The sequence below is a fragment of the Tetranychus urticae genome, chromosome 2 (genome assembly GCF_039701765.1).
Source record: "Tetranychus urticae isolate SD_2017Ah chromosome 2, NJAU_TeUrti_SD_1.0, whole genome shotgun sequence".
Classification (NCBI taxonomy): domain Eukaryota; kingdom Metazoa; phylum Arthropoda; class Arachnida; order Trombidiformes; family Tetranychidae; genus Tetranychus; species Tetranychus urticae.
In genome coordinates this window covers 25,464,985-25,491,428 of record NC_142959.1, presented here as the reverse complement: position 1 = coordinate 25,491,428, position 26,444 = coordinate 25,464,985, and the positions used below count along the sequence as shown (strand labels likewise).

The 26,444-nt window shown below is 31.5% G+C and overlaps 2 protein-coding genes across 2 annotated transcripts; one reads left to right on the top strand and one right to left on the bottom strand.

Annotated features, from left to right (window-relative positions):
- Positions 1 to 1,134: 1,134 nt before the first annotated feature.
- On the bottom strand, positions 1,135 to 24,101 carry LOC107360550 (uncharacterized). Its single transcript, XM_015927229.3, has 9 exons — positions 21,420 to 24,101; positions 21,050 to 21,330; positions 7,990 to 8,074; positions 7,810 to 7,905; positions 7,258 to 7,511; positions 5,718 to 5,838; positions 5,516 to 5,635; positions 5,310 to 5,456; positions 1,135 to 5,240 (listed from the first exon to the last, which is right to left on the bottom strand). The coding sequence occupies exons 1-9, from the start codon at positions 23,037 to 23,039 to the stop codon at positions 1,698 to 1,700; spliced, it is 6,267 nt and encodes a 2,088-aa protein (XP_015782715.2). The 5' UTR covers positions 23,040 to 24,101; the 3' UTR covers positions 1,135 to 1,697.
- Positions 24,102 to 24,201: 100 nt separating this feature from the next.
- Positions 24,202 to 25,758, top strand: LOC107360829 (signal peptide peptidase). The gene is made up of 3 exons (XM_015927555.3): positions 24,202 to 24,953; positions 25,016 to 25,320; positions 25,384 to 25,758. The coding sequence occupies exons 1-3, from the start codon at positions 24,396 to 24,398 to the stop codon at positions 25,670 to 25,672; spliced, it is 1,152 nt and encodes a 383-aa protein (XP_015783041.1). The 5' UTR covers positions 24,202 to 24,395; the 3' UTR covers positions 25,673 to 25,758.
- Positions 25,759 to 26,444: the final 686 nt, after the last annotated feature.

The following is a 26,444-nucleotide window of genomic DNA, read 5'->3' as shown; positions in this document are numbered from 1 at the left end:
AACAAGAACGCGGTTAAGATTCTTCGCTGCTCAAGATCGATTTAGTATTTCAAATGTTCGATCTATCGAACTCTAACCGGAATCAATAATTTTTTCAATTTTATCCATTCAACTGATTATTTATTAATAATTAAATATCAGTTCAATCAAAATTTACCCATAAAATATTGTAACAATAATTCATTATTCATGGCTACATTCACATTAAATCAGAACTACTTTTGTTCAAACAATTTTTGCCCATAAGTTTACCATGCAACTGCAAAAGACTAATTAATAAATTGAAAATCTAATATTTTCACCAAAAAATCACCAAAAAAATTAAATTAAATTTCAAAATTCAACAATTTAATCAAATAAAGTCTCAAAATATTCCGCAAAACATTCATCTTACCCTTCATAATCGTTGCAAACTACTCTGCTTGAAGCAAAACTTTTTCAATGTCTAATGAACAAGCTTAAATTTACCAAGAAATTTGCGATTCTTAAATCAATCTGATTCCTGCATAAATTCAGATTAAATATGTATAGATCTAAACAATTAATTAACATAAATTCTGATCATTTTTGGGTAAGGCAACAAGTGGAAGTGGGATATTCCGATGCGTCTTGATTAGCCAATTTTTTATTAACTTGAACTTCCAATCATGCTCTTTTAGGTGCTGTAATCATTGATTTCAGTCAATGCGTTCTGAGTTCTGAAAAATGTTAGTTTGAGATCTTATCCTTATGAGCTTACAAGCTACCAACACTCATGTGGGAATGGTTCATTTTGACACCCAGTATATATTGAAGTCAGCAATTAGCTTAACAATCAGAAGTGAATTAATTTATTGTCTTTAACCTTGGACTTGTTGAGTTTGAACAAAACGGACTAATTTATTGCCAGTTTCATTTTGCTCTGAATCTCGTTTTTTGCTAACATCATCTTTACTGCCTATTATTTTGATGACTAAGAGAAACACATTCAACAGTAGTTTAATCATTGAATGCGTTATATTCACTTGGATTCCTATTATATCTCTGATTTGTTTTTTGGTGAATCATGTTTACAAAATCTATTATCTTGTTCTTGTGGCTTGCTATAATTTATATTAACATGCATTAATGGAAAAAAATATTTACAAATTATAGTTTGTGCAAAGAACATTAAAGGTCAGTTGAAAACAATTTCAAACTGCCATTAAGTCTTGTATTGATTGGTAGAATCACAAATTACAATTGATTAATACAGCTACAAATGCTAATCTTGTGGGAATGATTGAAAAAGTTGGTTGTAAATATGAAACTAAAATAAGAAATGTAAATATACATGGTAATTGAGCTGAAATAATTTACAAAAAAATGCATTCCCGTCAAAGAAGAGAAATAAGCTGAATTTTGTTTCATCGCCATTTTTTATGCTTATCTGATAAATTGGAAACAATTTAAAGTAAAAAGACAAGTTTGATTGGCACATTAATGTGTTACAAAAAAATTAAATTAAGGGATCACAATCAGCCTTAGAGCTTAGGCATAATAATATACATATACATAGCTACATCATCATCTAAATAAGCGTTGATGTATTTGATTTTTCGTTTGTTTTTAAATATTCTCGGTTATTTAATTGATTAAGTTTGATGGTTCCTTAAAATTATGGTATTTTGAGATCGCTGGTCACTGGCTTGGTAAATTCAGATATTAAGTATTGATTATCAGTTTTGAAGAGATTCATAATTAATTATACAATCTGTTGAATCTGCGTGACTGTTTAAAACGTTCCTGTTATCATCTCCAGTGGGTCCAGCTAATCCTCTGAGATTTTTATGAGAGCAAGCTTCTAATGGATTATTAAAATTTGTTTGGTCTTGTGAATTTGCATAAAGTGAGTCTTCATTAAAATAGTTTATCTCAAAATCACTGGAAGTTTCACAACCGTAAGCATCTCGATCGTTTATTACTGGACTAGGGACAGAAACAACCACGTAATTATTTTGATTAGTATCAGAATCGGATTGGTAATTATTTTCAAACCAACGGTCACACTCATTGAATACTCGTGAACTTGCTCGAGAAGATAAACTTGTATCATCAATATCCCCATCATTACCAGCATCATTTAGAAGCGAGTTAACATCACTTAAAGCTCCTTCATTAGCCCTTGGTACCTTAATATTTTCAGGCTTATTTCTTGTAATTTTTTTATCTTCTATCTCATTCCTGTCCGCCTCATCATCAGCATCACTTGCTGCATCAGCATTATTAAGATGAGTATCATTTCTTGTCATCAGCTCGTCAAGTTGTCTTTCTTCATCTTCATCGACTCCTTCACTTTCAATATCACCAATGTAAACCCCATTATGTCTATTAGTTGATTGATGATCGTTTTCGTTTCCATCTTCGTCTTCACAATCCAACCCTGGTTCGTCATCAGGCTCAGGATTATCATCATCTATTTCTCCACTTTCATCATTACTATCATTTTCACCAGTCTCTTCTTCATCATCCTCATCAAAGTCATTAATTTGATGAGCATCAAGAGCAGATGTGAAATCCGAGTCTAAGTTTTCAATTTCTGATTCTTTAGTAGTCAAATTGGAAGTTCTTGAAGCTTCGTTATCATCTTCATTTCCAATTGTTCGATCACTCTTTGAATTTGAATTATCTTCTTCTGGATGTTGATTAACCATGAATCGATTAGCTAATGGTTTCCTTATTTTAGGACTTGAGTCAAGATTGATTAACTCACTCTTATAAGAGCTAGTTGAAGTTTCGTTGGATTCATCCTCTAAGGAAGGTCTTTTGACAATTGTTGGTTCCGAAGTCGTTAATTTGGATTCAATGGGAGATAAATCAAAATTTTCATTATTGGTATCGACAAAATAATGCAATTTATCTCCGGGAATAAAGCGAGTTAAGTGTTCAAACAGATCTGGCTGAACCATATTACTGACTATTTGAGAATGTCCAGCAGGTTGATCTGCTCCACCATCAGCACCAATAGTTGAATTAAAATCTTCGTCCATCAGTGGATGCGAATCTCGGTCATTGATTCGAGATCTACTAGAACTTGGTTCTTCAAAATAATCAAATGACTGAATTTTACGGCCAGGTATGGCAACACTGTTATTGACAGGATTATTACATGATTTATTGCTCTTGTAGTCAGGGAGAGAACCCTTTCTAGATTTGGATGAGTTTTTCAATAGATAATTAAGGCTTCCCGAGGAGAGCTTGGATGTTGGATTAGGTTTAGCATAACCAGTATCATTATTAAATCCATATTCATCAGATTCTAAGTCATTCTCTTCATTATCTGAATCAGTGGCCGTATCATTGTGACTAGGATCATTACTAGAAAACCTTTTGCCGAGTAGAGGAGCTAATCCTTCTTTCTCTTCCTTCCAAGCATTTGATCCTCCTCCTGGCCTTCGATTCTCTGACCTTTTGTTTGCTTTAGATCGACGTCGACCACTATTAGTATTGGATTCTTTGGAAGCTCTTGATCCAGCTGAAGGACCAGTGAAATCATGCTTGGAATTAGAATGATGATGATTATGTGGATGATGGTAATGATGATGATGGTGAGGATGATGATGACGAGAGTGATTTGAAATTAAGTAAGATGATTCAGTCTGTGAGGAAGAATCCATTTTAGGTTTTATACAAGCAAGTCCATGACTTGAGGTTGATTCGTTATCAACAGAATACGAGGAATGGTCTTGTTTCATTCTACCTTTTCCATTTCCATAATCGTCTCCTTTCCCGTGGTTAGTATTTACCTGTTGACTAACATCATCGGGATAAACCCATTTGAGGTTACTAGAGTCACCGGAAAGTCGATTAGTTAAAGGCGTTGGGCTTTCTTCATCACTAAAATTAGTACATTGCTCCGAATCAGGATGATCTTGTATATTAAATAAACTTGATGAAGGTGAAAGTGAGGTTTGAGATGAAGATGAGGAAGATGAAATTTGATAAAATGAGGATCCATCACCTGAAGATGGACGTCCAATGGGTTGATGAGATGGGTCACAGTGAGGCATATTAATTATTGTTACATCGGGCTTTTGACTATGTAAACGATTAGCTTCAATCTTGGAGTGGTTTCTAAATGAAGAGCTGTGCGATGGATTAAGTAAATTCATTTCGCTGAGAGCAAATGCATCTCCATAAGTTTGATTATGAATACAGTTAGGTTTTTGAGTTGAATTAGATTCATTAACAGAATCAGTCTGAGAAAAATTAGATTGCCTAACATCATTATGCCAATGATGTGGACGATTTTTGAGCAAAGGAGATGAAGCTTCAGACGAAACCAAATCACTTTTAGGAGATTCTTCAATGGTAGGAGGGAGATTGGGCAGAGGTCGTTTGAAAAGGCTAAGGTTAGCCTTTGATCGAGCAATCAGCTCTTGATTAATGTTTGACATAGCATAAAATTGAGGTGAATCGTCATCTTCCATAGAAGTTGAAGCTCCTTGTTGTTGTTGTTTATTTCTTGTACTGTTATTGCTATTATCAAATGAGTATTTCCCTGGATTATTAACAATTTTCATTTGAGTATTATTGTCCATTTCAATATTATCCGATGATGATGTCCTGTGTGGCCTTGGGCCACTTGATTGATTGTATGCATCAAGAGTTTGCCTGGAAGTCTTAACGGCTCTTGACATGGAACCACTTTGATTGTCTCGTCCAGAATTACTATTGTTATTGTTATTATTGTTATTGCCATTTCCATTTTCATTAAAATCGGACGCTGGTGGAATAGCTCTTCCACTATATCCAAATCTCTGTCGATCCAAAAGGAAATAAGTGGTCATTTCACCTTTTCCTTTTACATTTACGGTTCCTCTACATTGAAATGTATACGGATAATCTCTAAGTAAACGGTATACATCTTCTGTACATTGAGTATGATTGGGTAAACTTGTTGAATCCATCCGACTGGCAACATTAACAGTGTTACCCCAAATATCATATTGAGGTTTTCTGGCCCCAATGACACCGGCCACAACAGGTCCAACATTTAGACCAACACGAAGCATAAAATTATTGTACGAATTTTCATTAATGTCTTTCAGTTTTTCCTTCATATCAAAAACAACGTCAACCAAGAGGCTCATATATTCAGCTGCAATAGCATCGTCTTTATCTGGTATCCGATGTTCAGGAATCAGGCCAACAGCGGCCATGTAAGTAGAACCAACGGTTTTAATTTTATCAATACTTCTGTAGGCATCTTTATTTAGTATCTGACGGGAAAAAAGATAAAAATAAATTAATAAATTTAGTTAACAGCTGTTGACAATAAAGAGACAAACCTCATCAAAATCAGCAATAATCTCATTGAGTAAACGAAGGCACTCGACTCCTTGATTATTACCATCCATTTCATCGTAAAATTCATGAAAATTTGGAATACTTGCAAACATTACTCCAATTTTATTATATGAATGGCTATAAAGCTCCTAAAGACAAAAGAGACATTAAGTAAACATCGAAAAAATACGACAATTCGATAATATACCATATTATTACGAAGTTGATTATCAAGGAAATGAGTGGCAACATGAGCTGGTAAAAGGTTGAATAAAATCCTTCTATTGCTATCCTGCAATTCATGCATTTCAATCTTTTCTTCATTAGCCTGTGGAGTAAATTTTTTTACAGATTACACAATTAAAATTGAATTAGTAAAATATATTCACTCTGAAAGATGAGATAATTACCTGAGCATTCCAAAGAAAATCAAGTCTTGATGTCCATTCAACTTGTCGTCCATGAATGAGTACAGCAACCGAAAAGATTACAATAACAACAATCCCAATAATATCCATCGGAATAATTGATCTGAATGAAAGCAAATCGACAAAATATTAGCATCTTTAGTAAACAATTGACTTAGGGTCGTCAAAAGGACTGCCGATCATGACTGATCTGAAATTTTTTACTGAGCCCAAAAAATTCATTCCACTCTTAAAAGACTTAAATTATAATGAACTAACCATCGTCAAAATGCGAAAAAATAAAATGTAAAATCTGGTTCTCAACTAAACAAAATACAATCTTGGTCATTTGGCCGCAAAATTTCCCTTAGAACCCTTTTCGTTTAGTCAAAATTTTAGCGAAAAAATTTTTAGCATTCGCTTTGAATTCTGTATTTAGATTGCTTGCTCTTAAATCAATAAAATGATTGTTGATGAAAAATAATTTCAACTCTGTATTGAACCAGCTTTTTTGTAACAGCTACAGTTTGTATTAAGTTTAGTGGGAAAGTGAATTTAGCTCATGCAGTTGATATGCTGTTTCAATAGCAATTTTGCTGGGTAAAAGACTATTCTTTCAATTTACAATTGAAAGTAATTTTATATTCCCTGATAATCTCAGCAATTATGAATAAGTAGGCAGAGATAATCATAGATTTGAATATAATTGATGTATCAAGAAGGTAATATTTGAAGATGAATAAGCAGCAAAAATAAATTGACTAACACAGAGAATATCTAAAGTTATTTTCATTAATGTTAATAAACTCATTGTGTATCATTTTGATGAACCTGCCGATAAGATCTCATGAAAAGTTAACTATTCAAATCATTTTCCCTTTGCTTGGTGTTGAAGTCAAGTTAATTAAATGATTTCAAGTTGAAGAGTTGCTTCAAAATATTATTTACAAGTTTATAAAAATGTATACAAAAGTCTATATTGAATATCACATTAAATTATATATCAACTCATCTTATTTCAATTTTCAAATTTGATAAGTTAAACTGTTAAGCTTTTTGGAATGAAAATCAGAAAAATTATGATAATATGGTGATTATGATGATGATGGTGGTGGAGATGAGAGTGATGATGAAAAGATACTATGACATATCAAGTAGACAAGAAAGCCAATTGCAAGAGCATTTAATTTCCCAAGCTAATATTAGATTAAGGACTGTTTATGGGTTCATGTTGGCTCTTCATGAGTAAAATAGAGGATGGATAAAAGGATGAAGATGAAGATGATTAGGATGAAATATGGGTGAAAAGAGAGGAATAGAAAGAAGAGAATGAAATGGAAAATATTTTCTCTCTTCATTCCAAACTGATGAAACTAAATTTTCAAAGTCAAGCCGGCGGGTTTAAAGGTTTAAATATGAATGATGGTTTGAAATAAAGAGTTAACTCAATATAAATGATCAAGTTGCAAGTTGAATTGAAGAAGACATTTTTGGTGCATTTTGACGATTAAATTTCAAAGGTTGCCATATCATGGAAACTCACCCAACTCTTAAATCATAACAAGTAAATAATTGAGTGTGAGTTAACTCAATTACTAATAAGAAAACAGCAGCCATTGGAATAATCAAGGCTCCTTTGAGTAAAACTGGAAGTCTCAGGAACACAACCAAAGGTAGAAATGCAATAACACAGCTTAAAACAATGTACTGAGGAAGGGGACAGACTCGATGAGCTTGCATAAAAGGTTTCGGTATAAGAGTTGAATTTTCACAACGAGATTCCTCGAGACAGGAAAACTGAAAGAAAAGAAACAGAAAAAGTGTCAGATTAATGGATCAGTTTGTTCCTAAATAATACAATGTTTACATAATTTAATGCTTTCCTTTATTCAACTAATCAATCTTGAAACAATGAAACTGATCATTGAACATTAACAGTTTAGAAAGCATTTTTCACAGTTTTCAAGCTAAGAAATATTGAAATGTTTGATCCATTTTTCAATTTTCCTGGCCAATGATTAATTGTGTGTTTACTGTGTAATCAGCAATCTTGATTACTCAATATGTATCATGTAAACTTGATTCTGATACTCACCACATTGACTTGTGCAACAGCGTAAATTATCACAACGGTAAATATCATAATTCCTAGTCTCATTAGGAAATATTTTGTTATATCTTTTCGCATAAACTGTAAGAGTGAAAAATAATCAATAAGTGTGATCATCAGTTTAATAATGTAATAATCAATCAAATGTTTAAACAATCAATTTACCTGTAAACGTGCAGCCAACATCATTATCAATAAAGTGGCAAGCCACATGAAAGCAGCAACAAACAGTACAACCAACATGAGCGTCCTGAAAGTGTTGAAAAAAGATACAAAATTAAAAATTTTGAGCTTCAATTTGTTTTACAACAAAAAAAGATGAAACATAATTAGTTACATGAATATATCCAGAGTAATGTGAGTTAAAATGTGTTAAAATTATGCATAAAAATGAGCCAGTTTTACACTCAACTTGTCAAAATTAATATTATTTACATGTTGAGGAAGATGTTGTTGCATTTGATAAATTGCTACCATTAATTACATTCATTTTAATTGTAATTTCCTTCAATTATTACATTTTTTCAACTTTGACTTTGACAATATTTTTTAGGTTATTAGGTATTGGTATTTTAAAGGGTGTGTAAAGCAATCAATCAACTTCAAATTGACCCATTGTTGTGATGATAATGTTTTTTTGCCTTTCAATATTACATGGTTATTTGGTAGGTAAGTTCATGAGGTTACCATGGGTTTATCAGAAAAAATCAGTAAAAGGTTCAAGACGTGCTTAGGACCAAAATGAGGATTCAATTTGAGTCTATTTGATGATGACAATAAATTGTTAGCTATTTAGTATTTACTTGGACGATGAGGGAAAAAATAGCAAAATGAGATGTTCAATAAAGTTCTTGATTCGTGACATGGAATCTTTGATAAACTTCTATTGAAACATTTTCACTTGAACCATCTTTCATGTTTTATCTGATTGGAGAAGCAACAAAAAAATGATGATCAAGATAGTTAAGGTTTTTTATATAAGCTATTTACTGAATCAATTGGTCCAAAATGAATGTGAATCTAATCGATTTGGGTGAAGAGAAAAGCTAAATCTTGAGAATGGTTGAAACAAAAAAAGTTGAAATTCTGTAAATAAATTGTTCTTTCAAAATGGCCTGATATTCACAATTGACAGTGAATTATTCAAGCTCAAAATACATTTCAATTGTTACTTTATTTTCAAACCTTTTCGAGTTTCTTTTCAATCTTCTTTGAAAAAAGCTTATTGAACATTTTTAGGTAAACAGCAAATCTGTAAACATGATGAACAGGTAATTCATGATAAACATTATCAACATTTGGGTAAAGATGCACTATTATTTGGTTAATTGTTCAGTTGAATAATCAGATATAAAGGAGACATTTTTGTAAGACCTTTTAATGTAAATGGTTACTAACGTTTTAATGGAAATCCTTTAATCATTCACTTTGATTGTGCAAATTGATTCAAGTGATTATCCAAATTTCAAGTCTACCAGAATAATGGAATTAAAAATTGTACTTTTGTTGTAAAATTATCCAACTTTAAAATGATTAATTAATCTTACAAAGCATCTTTAAGCTCATTATGGAGACAAATATAAACATTAATCAACAAGCAAATATCCATTAACAGTAATGCTGTTAATTTAAATATTGTTAATAGTCGTAATCAAAAATACAATTACAATCCAATGGTAAATTAAACATTTTCAATGTCAAATGTGATTTACATTGAGATGGCAAAAGCATGGAAAGTCAGATTAAATTTAAAGATTCATTAACACCCATGACTTAAGTCAAAGGTTTTCAGGATAATCATCTTTGGGTTAAGAATGAAATAGTTTCAACATTTGTTCATAAAATCTCATGTGAGTTGTTCAACATTTACATGATGAAAATGAACTGAATAGATGAAAGATTAATGGGATTGAAAAAGAGATTGAAATAACTAAATGTGAAAATGTGATTTAAAACATTTGCTTTACAATGATAATTTCAATTTAAGTTGCCTCATAATATTCAGGTTTTCCTGAGAGTAAAAAGCAAGTTTCAAGAGGGTCATCGCCTACGCAATACCATGGAAGGTCAGTTACTTTTGTTGACTAATTTTGTTGCACATGATGAAATGCTCATGATAGGCGATAACTTTCTTCAAACTTCATCTTGCCTTGATAATAATCAGGCCAACAATCCATCAAATCTTTGGGTTAATTTGTATTGAAATGAAACTCATTTTCCTCTTGGATTATCTTCAATTTTATCATCATTTTTTCAGAATTTTTTTCATCTCAAAATGATCGATCAGATTCATGTTTATATGCTAATCAACATGTAATGAGCACAAAGTCAATCTCTGTCAAATGTATATTCAAAAGTCACAAGAGATACATTTTATGGGAAAAATGTTGCAAAGATTTGTATCTGAATAGATCTTGAGTTATCATGGTTTTTCATTGATTTTTATTTTGACGAAGTTTCTGTTCAATTGGTTGATGGACAAGTTAATTACGCTTCAATTGAAAAATCATCAATTTCTATTGATATGACAATCAGCCTTTTTGACCAATTATTTTATCATTTAATCTGCTCAATTTGATGCTCAGTTCAGGATGAAATTGAAAAAGATGGTGAAACAAAAACAATTACTTTGTTTGAATCAACTGACCAATAGGCCAATCACTCAATAATACTGAGCCATATAATAACAGATGAATTGGGAGAGAAAAAGGTCAATTTGTATTAAATAATAACCCTTTTTGATAAATAAAACAAGTCAATAATCGTCTCAATAACACTTATCGAGACTTTAATATGCATTCAATGTTATTTTGTATTCAATATTATTAATCTAATAACGTTTTTGCGCCTGTTTTTTGCCCTTTTTTATGTGTCAATTACATGTTATCAAATCATTTTCATTGAATGGATCAACGAATAAGCAGAAACTCTGAATGATAAATGAACTGGATTCGCCTACAGAAAACAATAACCATTGGCTTGAGTAAAACATTCAAAATTATATTAAATTGAATTAACTTAATAGTGAACATTGTCAACATTCAATTGATCATGTCAACCTTTTTTACATGGGATGGGTTCATCAAAGGTAAAGGTATTACAATTGAAATCATCAAAATATAAATAAATGATATTCATGTGAAGCTGTACGCCTATCACCTTTGTTCAATCAACATTTTTCATGTTAATCATTTGGTAGGCGAATTTCAGAGTCAAATAAATGTTCAATTTATTTTGATTAACTCAACTGATATCAATAAGTAAATTCAGTTGGCAAAAAGATGGACAATTTAATGTCACTTCGCGTTAGGATCGCAATCAGGCAAACATTTTGATAACCGTTTGGAATTGAGTTTATCGTTTCAGACCAAATGTCATCGATAAACCAAAAAATTTGACCTTTCATGTTGACCATGAAATATATTCATGACAATAAGAATGGCAAAAATGTATTAATAGTCGACTGATGACAGACTAATCAACGCATTAATATGGATCAAGATTATATCAACAGACTGAGTTATTGATTAAATTCACTTCGATCATGATAATCGATCAATGGCTAGTCTTGATATAACTCTTCAAACACTGAAAATTGAAATTTTTCTTACTCTTTTCCAGGTTCGAATCAATATCAAGTTTTTCATGTTTTTGCTGAATATTAATAGCTGTTGTTAACCTTGTGATAGCAAATTGATATCGATGAAAGGATGAATTTTTGTGGCAAACTGACTGAATTTTGAGAGCTTCAGTGTTGGAGTATTGTTAGTTGATTGTTTCTTGTTATCTTGTTTACTGAAATCAGGAAACATAAATAGTTCAGAAATTATTGAGAAAATATTCAATCATTTTTAACAAGCAGGAAAAAAGTAACGTCAAGTAACGAATCAAATAACGTTGAACGAAAGCCAAGATCGTTAAGAAAAGTTGGCTCATTTATATTGAAATGTAATTGAAAGTTGAATATTGAGGAAAAATTGAAAAGTGATTGTTATTGAAATGAAAGGAACGTTTAAGACAATTCATTTCATGAACATTGTCCAGTGAAAACATTTAAAGAGTTGAAAGTTGACTCAAAAGTCAACCATTGACTCATCAAGTCGATCGATTAACTTGATTTCAGTCTTTCTTTTGCCCGTTTCTTGCATGATCAGATACAGGCAACTCAGTTTTCAAATCAACGAATAATCAATCTTTATCAAAGAAACAGAAAGTAAAGAGTTTTTTCTTCCTCCAACTTATTCAATTCAATCACAGGTTTCAAGTCAACTTTGTATTTCTATGAATTTAACCATGGATAAAAGATTGAGAAGTTTGTAAGAAAAGGTAAAAAATGAAAACCAAACATTGAATTTAAAAATTGAACTGAAAATAAAAACAATCAAATGCATTTCAATAAACTTCAATTGGCAAAAATCTCGATGACTATTGAAGGGATTCAAAAAATAACATTTTACCAGAGCAAAAATATTGTTATCTTGTTGAAACAATTAGATTTAATGACATGAAAATAACTGTTTTCATATAAGGAAGGTAAAGGAATCACAAGATGAATGCACTTTCATTTAAGCATCATTTCAAGTTTAAAAATAATGCAAAACAAGTCAATGATTCATGCGATTTAAGCTGAATCAATTAAAATCTGAATCTTTAATTTGTTTGCTTGGCTAAAGCAATCGACTTGGATCATCAAAGGAATCATTGTCTTTGCAATTGTCAATGATTCAGAATAGATTGAAATTGAACCTCTGAATGTGAATTTTTCAATTTAATGAGTTTAGTGTCATTCAGGTTGATCCAAGTAAAGACTTTACTCTTTGGTTAATCACTGAAACTATCTATTGATTCACAATTAGAGATTATTCTTATTGTTGAATGCAAATGTAACAATTTAAACATTTTTCTTGACAATAATTACTTTTTTGCTAATCCTTTATAATATCTTTCAGATGATTAATTGATTTGGAATTGATTAACGTGTTGAATGGTTTGAATGATGTAAAGGTGAAAGGTAATGATCAGTTCAGTTTGCTGAGGTTTGAAGTTATATTTGGCAAGCAAATGTTTAAATTGTCAGATAATGGTTATAAAACATGTTTAATATGCAAGGTTATCTGAAAGACTTGAAAAATTGAAGGATTGGAATAATTGACAGATAGTTGGATGATTTTGGTGAGACTTTAGTTTACAAGGTTTTTTCACCATCAAACAAATTCATTGGCTGATAATTATTCTGGTAAGATTATAATGAATTGCTTTGAGAAAGGTGTTCACACTTTGTTTGGGAAAAAAACTCACTAATTTACACCTTGATAGGAGCAACTATCGTGATCAGAATAGACAAAAATCGGATAATTGAAATTGATAAGTATTAGTAAGTAATATCAAGAAAAAGCTGTTAATGATGATGAGAAAAAAGGAAGAGAAATAAGAGTGTCAAGGTAATAATAAATGATGATATTATTTACCATTGGATAAATAGCAAGATTCATTGAACAAGATTAATGGGTTATCGTCATATTTTTCAACAGAGTAATTGAAAAAAGTCATCATAATAAATACTAATAGTGAACTGGAGAAACAATCAACTGATATCATTTGCCTGATTGAGATTCAAAAAGTGGTTGAGGGTGGAACTTTTTGATGCACTTTTCAGTGCGACCCATTTCCGATGCATGATCGATATAAATCGAATCGGACATGTTGATGAGTCAACAACGAGACGGCTCATGCGGCTCATGCTGCCGCGTCTTTGCCGTTAAGTCTCAGCTACCTCAACCACAAACTTATTATAGTGAAACTCGTTAAAGAATAGCAATTTTTCAAGTTGAGTTATTTTTACAGTTTTCACCATTTTTGACATTTAATTTTGGTAAGATGCTACAATTGATTAAATTTGAAACCTTTGAAATATTGTTTGCCATTTTTGACAGTGTTATATCCATTAACTTGAGCTATAAACTGCAATTGAAGGCTAAAATTGAGGTCGGCATTGTAGTCTTTGGAATCAGTTTTTGTTCCTAATCATTTACATGATCAAATGCAATACCGTTTATTTGCTTTAATCACAGATGGCAGTTGGATTTAGTAATTTATATGATTATCTTCAATTTAGAATCTTTTAACTGAATTCCATGAAATTACTGAAATTATTCAGATCTTTTGTTCAACAAACCAACTTAATTGATCTAATACTGATGATGTTTTGAGTTTTTCAGCAAGATATAATCCGATAAAAATTATATTTTCAATGAATGACAATAATTTTTGCCATAAGAACTTCAACGAAAAATATCGATAATTTCGTCGAAAGGAGGATAATAGGATCTAATAAATAAGGAAAGTCACCTAATACAATATTTGCCTAAAATATAAAAAAAATTTGAACGCGATTTTCAATGCTGCTTCCGAATATCAAATTCCTTGACGACTCAAATAAACTCAGTTCCAATTAACTTTGATTTAGAAAAATTAATGTCAAAACCTCGAAATCAGGCAATTTTGATGATCCTTAAAGACAATAACAAATTTAATAGTCTGTCTGTCCTATTAAAGATTCAATTTGGAGTAGTTGTGCTTTCGATTTCAATAAATACTCGAATCAAAATAGAAGTAAAATAAAGTGCTGCACATTACATAGGGAATAAGGATTAAAGGGAAATCTGCAACAAAACGTATGATTAGTACGACTCTTTCAAACCATCTCACTCTAATTGCTCAATTGATCTGGCCTGCAATTAGATTGAAATTGGTGCACATTAACGCATCAGATGTGTAAGGTACACAAGCTTACACACCTGATGCGTTAATGTATCATCCATCCATCACACTAACCATACGCAAACTTACCTAGATTAGGCTTCATAAAAATATAACAATTCTTTAGGTAAATATATTTTTCCAGTTTCTACACGATTTTACATTTTATTTCATTTGTATTGTCAGTCTAGTTACTTTATAATCTTCAAAATATTGGCTGTAATTTTTACTAGCGTTTTGTCCGTAACTTGAGATATTTAAAGTAATTGAGCGGCTAATATTGTGGTCAAAAGAGTTATCTTTTTAATCAATTTTATGGTCCTAATCAAACGTGTGATCAAATGGAGAAAGGTGTTCATCACAGATGGCAGTTGCATTCAGCAATTTTTATGATTTTTTCAATTCAAAATTTTCTAAATGAATTTCACTAAATTATTGCTATCATTCAGTAAGCAGTCAATGGACCAATTCAGCTTGTTCCTATGAAATAATTAAGAAATTACTGATATAATGCTCAAGCAATAACTCACAATTCAAGAAAATCATAAGTTAGTTTGGTCCAAACACCAAATCATAACCAAAGGTAAAATTTTGTTGCAATATTTTCATTAAGAATGGTTTAATTTGAATATTATCTTGACAGACATCACAATCAAATTTTTGGCAAAAGCTATCATTGTTAGCACCATAAGATTTGCTTGAAACAGTAGTTGATGTTAGTGAAGATAAGAATGAGATAAAACTGAAACTTCGAGTCAAAGCAAAATGTGAATGAGGCGTGCGACGATTAATTGCATTTTGCAAACCTAACTAGTCGTCCAACTAGATAGGAGTCACTGGTATCTCAACACAGTGAATTGTCCCAACTCGGTTGGTCCAAAGGGCTTTTTACCATTTAGGAAATGGGCCTCAAGATGCCACATCAACCCCAAACACAATACCTTAAAGAATCAACTCAGAATATTAAAGGCAAAATTTTCATGGAATATGAATTTACAGTTTTCAAGTAAACTGAAGTTTCACGAGCCAAATAAGCGTTTCAAGTTGTATTTTGCTTTCTTGAAAAATTGCCTTTAATTTTTTACATAATATTATCCGTTTATTCAAGATGATTAATTTTAATTTCTGGTCATAATCAGCAGTCGGGTTATAATTTTTCATGTCATGATCACATTAATGTTATTGATTTCAACTGCAGATGGCAGTTATACTAAAATGAGGAAAAAAGTTGCTATAAAAAGTGCAATATTTACAAGTTCAACTCTTTGGAATGTTATCGATTCTGGCATCAGTTGTGATAAACCGGTTCATGGGCTCATAAAATCAATAGGTAGTTAGTAATCCATAGATTTGTTTCACAGATAGTTCATGTGGATCACAAATGAAGTATTAATGTTAGATTTGATTAGATGAAGGGAAATGAAATAAAATATGTAATGAAGAGCAATAACGTTCAACTCGTTGATAGCGAGCTTACAGTCACAGCTATTCAAAATACAATCTGAATAGCATGAAGCTCTTTATAAGAAACGCAATTCTTAAAGTGAATTCATTTTTACAGTTTTTCCCATTTCCGATAGTTTTTGTCTTTAAAAGACAATGTTACCCTGCATTTAATGGCAACAAAAATGGATTCACATTTAAGCCATCGATTTATCTGTTTACTTTGGATAATTAGCCTGATTTTATTCGAGAATTAGGCCAGACAATCGTGGTTTTCATTGATTTTAATCGTATCCATCATATCGTCACTGATAGTGTGTTGTTGGGTTTAACTGCAGATGGCACTCAATCAAGTTGCAATGAAACAAATTGGACACTAAAAACGCATCAAACTGGTTAACAGAAAAGGTTACCCTGAAACTTGACTTTGATTCTTATCGATTGAAATTTTATAATTTACAGAAGCTGTTGCTGAAAAATTGTCCCTGTTCATCAAATTATTGTGATATGAAAATTTGATTACTGGCAAAGTGATTTGAACATAAAATGTCAATAAAATGGCGAGTCAAAATGGTTGAAAAATGTTAAACAAGATTGAATATGGAATTGAAAAATCAGCAAAACTTTTCTTGATAGTGGATGACAATAATTTTCATGGCTACTAATGAGAGTTTTATCAAGTAAATACTGGTAAAAAGGGAATTGATTACAATCCAATTTATGGCATTTTGATTAAAGTACAATTTGAAGATGCTCATTAATTGCGAGTTTACATTTTATGGATTACTGACTTTCATCTAGCAACTTTACTTCAATTTAGGAATGTAACGATTAGAGGATTTGAACAAAAAGAGGTAACAGAAGGAAGAGAACGATGAATGAGGATGAAAAGGAAGATGAAGGAGAATAGATTAGAAGAGGAAAACAAGGATAAAGATGAGGATGAGGAAGTAGGGTGACCTTTAAATCAACGAATAGCCGTAACAACTAATGATAATCAATAGTCACACTGTTACAAGTGTCTCACCATATCGATCGCAGTAGGCAATACAATAACATGATCAAGTAGTGAAGATGAGAGGGAAAGAGTGAAACATTTTTTCCTGATGATCCAGAGTAAAATTCATTTCTGATTGCTTCATTGAGCTTATTCAGAATGATTACGATGACGATAATCATTATTAAGATGATCATCAATTTTCTCTTCATCATTTTCATCGTAAAAAATGGATGCTCGTTACATGAATCAAGGCCAGTTCCTGGGCCAAGGTTAACAATTTTGGTTCATGTTATTGTTTATCATTTGTTACTATTACTGTCGTCGGTTTAAGGAAAAGTCATTCAAATGGATGAATCTTGAGGAGGCAAAATTGTTCACCATAAATACGTGAATCAATGTCAGAGCCACAAGATTATACAAGATTGTACTTGAACTATCATTTTATTCAATAGCAATGTCAGTGTACAAGTAAAATGAATAAATGCATTTCTATGCAATAGTCAAATTTTATCATGTAATTCTTGTTCAGTTTTGTTCAGTTTTTGTTCAGTTAACTTGAATTAAGAAAGTAAAAGCAAACACAGAATAATCAGATTCTCTTGTTTGTCGATTGATTTTTTTTTCATGCTTTTTGTCATTTGTAATTGATATCAATTTACATTTTTCATTGTTCAAGATTCATTTCAATTTTGTTATTTAACTTTCGACATTTTCCTCTTTTCATGTTGTTTTTCATCATTCAATTCAGCAGGAGCAAAATTGTATTTTCATTTTGTATTATAATTATTAGCATTATTATGCATTTAGATTGCTTGTAATATCATTTTTAATGACACTTTAAGGGCTCTTAAGTTTGATAATTTGCAGCCTATGAATTGATTTAGATGAAAATGTATAAATTAATTGTGGCAAAAAATAAATTATAATTTACAATCAATCTTAACGATCAGGATGCTCAGGATGCAAAGGTTATGAATATCTTGGGTTAAGTAATTACGATAAGGTAAAATCACTCGTAAAGTTAAGGTTAAAATTAGCAATAAGGGAAAAATGATAATGAATTTTTTGTGTTAACCTGAGTTGAGATGAGCAGAAAATGTTGACCACAAAGTAAAAGTAAACAACCACAAAATGTACTTTGGAATCAATATTTGAAATGAAAAGCTTGTGAGTTTCTTTCAGTTTTGGGTATTTGTTGAAATCTGAATCAATTTTCTCACATTTAGTTACAAGAAAATAATTAAACAATGAGATAACCAAAACCCAAAACAGTGCCTTGGTCAATGAATTTTTAATGAACTTCTGATCAATATTTGATGATCTCTTTTACAACCGTTAAGCTTTGGGTAAGGTTTCAGAAATAAATCCATTTTCAGTGATTTCAATTGATTTGAGCTTAAATCACCTTTTACATGCTTGGATCAGGTTTGAGGGAAAAGTGAAAGTACAAAATAATTTGGTAAAAACAAACCAACGATATCGATAAACTTTAAACAGTAAAATTGGGTGAAGTCAAAGACCAGAAAACGGATATTTACTCGTTATTTTCAGTTTCCCTGATATTGTAAATTATCTGGTTTGCTTTTAGATGAAAGTATTACAAAAATGAAACTCTGATGGTTATACAATCTCATTTTTCATTTCTTTATTACATGATGGACTTCCATAAAGCTAGAGTAGAGTCTTTATCTTTATCTGGGTTCTATTTTGAGTTGAACTTTTTTATCTTTACCTTGTTTTCACTTGTCGTTTTCTCAAAGGAATCTGATTAGAATGTTTTTATATCTTATATATATATGAATCTCACCATGACATATACTGAAGTGAGAGTTGAGAGGATAAGAAAATAACAAGAAGATTGAAATGAAATTTTGTAGGAAAAAGTGTTTAAATAAGGTGTTAAGATTCATCGATTGATTTGGGAAAAAAGCGAATTCTGAGGTAGAAATGAAACTTGTGATAGAATAAAATGGTAAAAGAAAAGATTGATGACTCTTCAAGGTATACACACCATGAATCTGTATAAGTATATCTTTTCAATGAGAAGAAGAAGCAAAAAATAAGTTTTCAAGAGATATACAAAAAAAGAAGATTTTACAAGTTGAAAATGAAGTAATATTTAAAAGTATTGAAAGGTACATCAGGTAATAAGTATCAGTTAGTTTATATGCAAAAATGGATGGTGATGACGATGATGAGGAAGGAAGATGAATCCAAGTAAATGGTTAAATAACGCTTCAATAAGATTATCACGTAAGCTGAATGGTAAACTAAAGGTTTGTAACAATATTAACAACTGTAATAACATCAATGTTTGGATTTATGATTTACACTTTTTTTGCCAACTAAAGCATTAATAGAGTATCTGAATTAGTTAGCGATATGTAAGTATGTTAACTTAATAATTTCAAGTTAATTGATTAACCATCTGGATTTGAATGTCGATAATCGCGTAAGCTAAATCTGTAAATGCTTCAAATACCAACTGAAAAATATAGTTGATAATTTCATTGTGTTTATGCATTTACTTGTCCATTAAAATTGAATAACTTTGCTTAAATTTTAATGTTGCCATCAATCGTTGATATGTAATTTAATAGTCGACATTTCAATTCATTTTTATTACAAAATGAACATCTCAAGAGTGACGTAAAAATGTTTATCTGGAAAAAAACATCTTTAAAGATTCGGGTTCTTTCATGCAAAACGTTCAACACACATGAAAGTATTACATGGGAATCGTCGAGTTGAAAAATATTAGCCTTGCAAATGGTTACAGTAAGATGAATCTGTTGAAAATCAGTTTTATCATGAGATTGAACAATCAAATAAAGCGCAAGAAAAGGTTGATTACATTTCATCAATATTTCAATTATAAAAGCATCTTTCAAATGTAAAGTTTCAACCTTTTCAAATGGCCATTTCAATGGTTTAAACAATTATTTTATATTCAATGTAAATATCAATATTATCACTAAAATTGTCATTATAACATGAGTATTTTTGAGTTATCTGAACAAGTTAAATTGTCAAGTTGACCATTTTTTAGTGTTTCATTTTCAACTAATAGATTTGAGATTGTGATACAACGGTGAGTAAAAATGATTTGAGAATCAAGTTTATCTTGAGTTGGTTCCTTGACACTTTAAATCAATATTAACGGTTATGATCAGTTGATTGTTAATATGTGTAAAAACAAATTGACATAAGTGTTTAGATGATTCTTTCATACTTAAAATGATTAAGTATAAAATTATATCGCAACATTTGAAAATAGAGATAACAAAAAATGTTATCAATTCTGAAAAAACATGTTTCTTGGATAAAGAAATGGCAAAAATTGAGGAAAAAGTGAAAGTTCAAGAAAATATCGAATCGTTTAAATAAAAAAAAGAGTAAAAATTGCATAAAAGTCTTGTTATGCTTTTCTGTAAGATTTGGTTATCTTTTTCAACTTCATATTATTCAACTCATTCAGATCAGAACTTTCAATCTTGCTTTCATCATTTTTTTTCTTCTTCCTACTTTTTTTTGTGTTACATCTTTCATGTAGCAATTCATTTGAACCCTTGCAAATCTTACATTTGAAAATTATTCAAAGAAAAAGATTACCATGATTGACTCACTTTTTACCAAAATGATCAAATGATGAATCAGAATGAAATTAAAACTAAAATGCTTCAAGGGTTTTCTTGTTTTACCAGGCATTTGTTTGCAAATATAAATAAACTCACAGTTTCGTTATTTATTATTACCTTCAACCCCATCTCCTCCAAGCCACCCCCATTTCATGGATTCATGATTTTGGCAACTTTTGCAACTTAAATAGGTTTTTCAAATATCCTCTTTAACTTTCCTCTAACATCCTTTTTACCCTCTTTTTTGTCATATATTTTTTCTCGTTTACTTATACATAACATTTATACAAGCATTTACATCAACAAATGTGTAGCTTTTACTCCTTTTTGTCTAGTTATATTCATGAAACTGTAATAAAGGTAAAAATTATTTTTCCATGCTTACCTAGGAAGGATGACAATTTGAACAGCGGTCAACATAATAAGTATGGCTAATGCACAAGATAATGACATGCCAAAGCCATGATCTTTATTTTCATGGTATTGCCTCTCCTTTATCCGATCTTTGAAACATAATGTAAACCAGTTTACATTAGTTGATTTTTCTCGGTCTACACTGCGAGCTTCAATGGCTTGAGATAGATATTTGTTCACCCGATTTGTTGCTTGATGGTGAGTTGCTGAGTGACGCTTTTTGAATGGTTTTCTCAGTTTATCAGCCATTTTCTGTGTTTGAGAAGAGAAGAAGAAATAATTGATTATTAATTGAAACTGGGCAAGAATAAAAAAAATTACAAAGGCAGACTAATTTTTACCTTCTTGTGGGATAATTGATCATCTAGTGAAGATTCATTTTGCATATTTCCTGTCGATACCATTGCCATATTTGAGAAAGGAACGTCAACATTAAATTTGATTGAATGAAGTAATTGAACAAGCACACTGGAGACATTTTTGAAAGACAATTTCCGGCGGCCTGCTGTTCCAGCAAGATGGCGAACTTGAAGGGTGTTGAAAAGCAATGGTTTACGTCGTTGTTGGGGAGGAATAATGAAATAGGTAACAACATTGTGCTTGCGTAAAGTTGGATTTCTGTCTGCTCCGGCAGCGGGTTCAACTTCATATTCATTGTGCAGACAATCGTAGGTTGCTTGGGTTATATGAACTCTACCCGGTTCACCGGCTGCTTCCATGGCGTTGGCCAAAGTTACATCGTTTGACCAAACATCATACTGCCATTTTCGTAAACCAATGACACCACACAACACTCTACCAGTATGGATACCAACTCTCATGTTTAATTGGACATCGGTTGCTTCAACCACAGAAGCAATGGCATCAATCATGTCAAGACCCATTTCAACGGCACAATGGGCATGGTCAGATCTTGGTTCTGGTAAACCGGAGACACAATAATAACAATCTCCGAGTATTTTGATGCGCAAACAATGGTTGTCGTTGGCCAGTTGATCGAATCGACCAAAAAGTTCATTCAATAAACGAACTAGATCTGAAGCGTTGCAATGAGAAGCTAAAACTGTGAAACCAACAATATCGGCAAATAAAATGCTGACATTTTCGTGCTTTTGAATGTAAATTTTGTGAAATTGACCCAACTCTTTGGGTGCCAAAATATCAGCTTTCATTTCCATTGCTACATGTTGAGGCAACACAGAGAGTAAAAGTCTTTCAAGTTTTTCATTTTCATCCTCCATTTCAAGACGAGCACTTATACAATTTCTGGTATTGAGGAAAGCTTTTCGCCCAGCATGCTCCATTAAATGATTAACAAACAATCCTGCCATGTTGATACATGCAAATATTAAACCGTTAGCCCATAAAGCTTGGACTTTGTATTCCAAAAATGCGTTTGCCATCAATATTGAGATGACCAGGTGAGAAGAAGGCAACAAAACTCCAATTAAAACAGCATAGCGGGTTCTAACTGGTAACAATGTGTAAACAATGAATATAACCAAAACTATTTGCCATACACCTTCAGATGCATTGTGATTACGATCCCACCAAGAATTACCAAGCCAAGGATGTCTTAATTTTATATCAATAGGTGCATAGAGAAGACAAAAGAATATACAGGCGGTGATAATAGTGTAACAAACACCGATGAGATGATCATCTTCCATTGGTTTGGTGTAACTTAAGATAAATAAACCAACAAAGGTGATACATTGGAGTGCACAAAAGAAACCAATGACGGTTATTTTTTCGTAGAAGTAAAATTCAAGAATGGATAGGATTAAGGTTAACAGAGAGAAGAGAAGTAAAACACTTAGAATGGATGATTGATTGAGCTTGAAAATGTATCTCTGATACAAGGATTCCAGTTCAGAGTTTTCAAATCGATCACGATTTAACAATCGAGAAAAGGCAACTTTACGGTGATTATTTGTCATTGCTTTCACTGAATGATCCATGATGTTTTATCCTTTTTTTTGAAGAGATTTTCTCTCTTTTATTTGACTTTCGACCAGAATATAATCTTTATATTTTACTATTTTTATGTTACTGTGATTAGACTTGGTTAGATTTGTATTTTTTTTTATTGTAAGATGAGTAAATCTGAGTTACTCTTTGAGGTTTTGTTTATTGCAGAAGCTAGAACATTGCAACTTGGTAAGTAGATAATAAATCGTTGAATTAGGATTGAAGATGATAGTTAAAGTAGATGGTGTTTGGTGTTCTTGTTAAAAATAAATCAAAAGATCACTGTGAAAGATAATTTAGATGACAAGATGTTTCTTGCAACAAAATTTCTTTTTTTGACAAAGAAAAAACTCAATACTTCACTTGAAGTAGCATAATTTAATTGGTTGTAACAATATAAACAGGGAAAAAGGCTTTGGTACACTTTGTAGTGGATAAACTTGTAACATTGTTCTATTCCTTAGACGATCAGATGAGTAATCAAAGAAAAGATGACCAGCATGGTTATTCGATTTAGGTAATGATGGAGATTAACTGAATAAAGATGTTGATGGATATAGAGGTGATACGAAGCACAAAAAATCACAATGAATAACAAACATTTAACCAAAGGAAGCAACCCAAGAAAGCGATTGCAAAGAGGAAAGACTAAATGATTCGGGAGGGCCAAAAGTACCCCCAAAAAAGGAGAAAAGCTGATAAACAGACAGACAGGCAGACAGACAGAGAAGTTGATTCATAAAAAGCCGAGAAAGAGAAGAGAGATGAAAAGAGAGAAAGAAAGAAATAAAGAGATGAAAACACACACACACCAGCGACAAAAAAAGAGGAAAATTTAGTTTGGATCCAGTTATTGAGTATATTGCAATTAATGACAATAAACTGCAATCAAAAAGTAGAAAAATAATCTCATGTTGATTGTTAACAGTCTATTCAGTAGTAAGGTAACACAGAAACAAAAACAGGCTACATGTTACATGGAACACACACAAACATTGAATAAAAATGAACAATTTTTGTTGATAAAACAAAGTAAAAAAAATAAGATTCACTGAAGTTTAAGTGACTTTGCGCAACTTTCTTGCTTTACACTTTCGTAATATATCAATCTTCCCCAGTCTTCCCTAGTAACCGATGTTGTTATGTGCACGTTGCATACTGACAAAGTTATGCTGTTAAGTGAATTTAATTTCCAGTTGATTGTTCAGTCTAAACTTAAGTTCATTTAAATTTACGAACTGAATGAATTGTTGGCAGTAACCGAAAATCTCCACCTTTACCACCAATATTAGAGTTTTATTATTTATATATTTGTATTTATTAATCTAGTTTAGCTTATTTCTAAAATGGATCTAATGGATTTCATTATTCTTCAAGCCAATGAAACGGTAACTGCTGGTGCTAGTGGTAATAAATTTAAAGCTACCAATGAAGGTAGAACCGTTGCTTACGTTTCACTGGTTGTAATGGCTGTTTTACCTATCTTCTATGGTTCATTTCGGTCAATTAAATATCATCAAAAGCAGAAGAAAGCTTACGAAGAATCCGGTGTCCGACCTGATACTATGTCTAGAAGAGATGCCATGACATTCCCTATTATTGCCAGCGGTACACTTGGTGGTCTTTATTTGGTAATCAAAATTTTCTCCAAAGAATACGTCAATTATCTTCTCAGTATTTATTTCTTTTCACTTGGAGTAATTGCCCTGACCACCTTTCTTCAACCAATGTTTGAGAAACTTTTCAGTGGTCCAATCAGCAAGGTTGAATATCATCTCAACTTTACGAAGAAGGAAAAATCTGACAAGAAACCTTTCAATTTGATTGATTTCGAATTCAACACTTTTGATATTCTCTCATTCGTTGTTTCCAGTATTATTGGTGTTTGGTATTTCATGAAAAAGGTTTGTACTGAAATAACTGATTCAGTTGGATCGAAAAATTAATCGTTTGTTTTCTCTTTTAGCATTGGGTTGCAAACAATCTGTTTGGAATTGCTTTTGCTTGCAGTGGAATCGAGCTTCTCTCTTTGAACAAAATTGCTAATGGTTGTATTTTGTTGATTGGTCTATTCTTTTATGATGTTTTCTGGGTATTTGGAACCGACGTTATGGTTACTGTTGCCCAATCTTTCGAAGCACCAATCAAACTTATGTTCCCACAAGATTTCATTGAGAGTGGTTTCTTCGGAAAGCATTTCGCAATGTTGGGTCTTGGTGATATTGTTGTCCCTGGTATTTTCATCGCACTTCTTTTAAGATATGATGTCAGGTAAGTTGTTATTTAATTGTGTTGTTACAATATTCTTAATGATTTTAAACTTTTTTCCCTTAGCCTGAAAAGAAAAGGTCGTAAAATCTACTTCTACACGGCTTTCATTGCCTACATTCTTGGTTTGATTTTGACAATCGTTGTTATGACTGTATACAATCACGCTCAGCCAGCTCTTCTCTATTTGGTACCTGCTTGTGTGCTAACTCCACTGTCTGTTGCCCTGATTCAAGGTGATCTCAAATCAATGTTTAGTTATCAAGATCATGACGAAGAGAACGAGAAAAAAGAAACCAAATCCAATGGTGGTGGTAAAAAGTCAAAGAATAGCAAAGAAAAGAAAGAAAGTTAATTATCTATATAATTTATTTTTAATGCTGGATTTATAGGTCAATAATTAAATTTATTAGCTATCGTTGATGGCTTATGATACTGAAAGAGGTGAACGAGATTCTTTAATCGGTATTTTTTTGAAAAATTTTCTTTGCCATTGCTTGGCAAGGATCTAGTTAATTGTCTACCTCCTAAAAAATTATTTGAATTTATTGTTTATGCTTTTGGCCATTTTATTGGAATTGAATGAAACGACAATGTTGAAATCGACGAATTATTAAATTATGATGATTCTTCTTGAACAATTCACGCTGTGATTAACAAGAAAAAATACTAATCGGCCTCAAAACTATGTAAAAATCATTGATTCAGGGTTTTGAAACAATAGATTTAAACAAAATTGGGATTAATTAAACATAGACGTGTTCATTATAACTTGATGACGTGACCTAGGAAAACCATTTCATATTGAATTTTATCTAAAAAATTGATTGGTTCACCAATGAGGCCAAAGATTTGTCTAGATATTCCTTTTATTCATCGTTGAAATCCACAAATTTTGAAATCAGGGAAAATATCAAACGAATTATTATCTTGATGAAGATTATTATTGAAAACTAATTTCAAATTCCCCGGGCATTCATTCACCCGATAAGTTTTTTACTAGTCGAAGGATGGGGAAATCGCTATTTGTACTTTTTCATTGTAAAATTAGGCTCCGAGACTATTTTTACTCGAAGTGCTTTTCTTGTACCATCTCATGTTGAGCTCTCATTTAGAGTTTAATTATA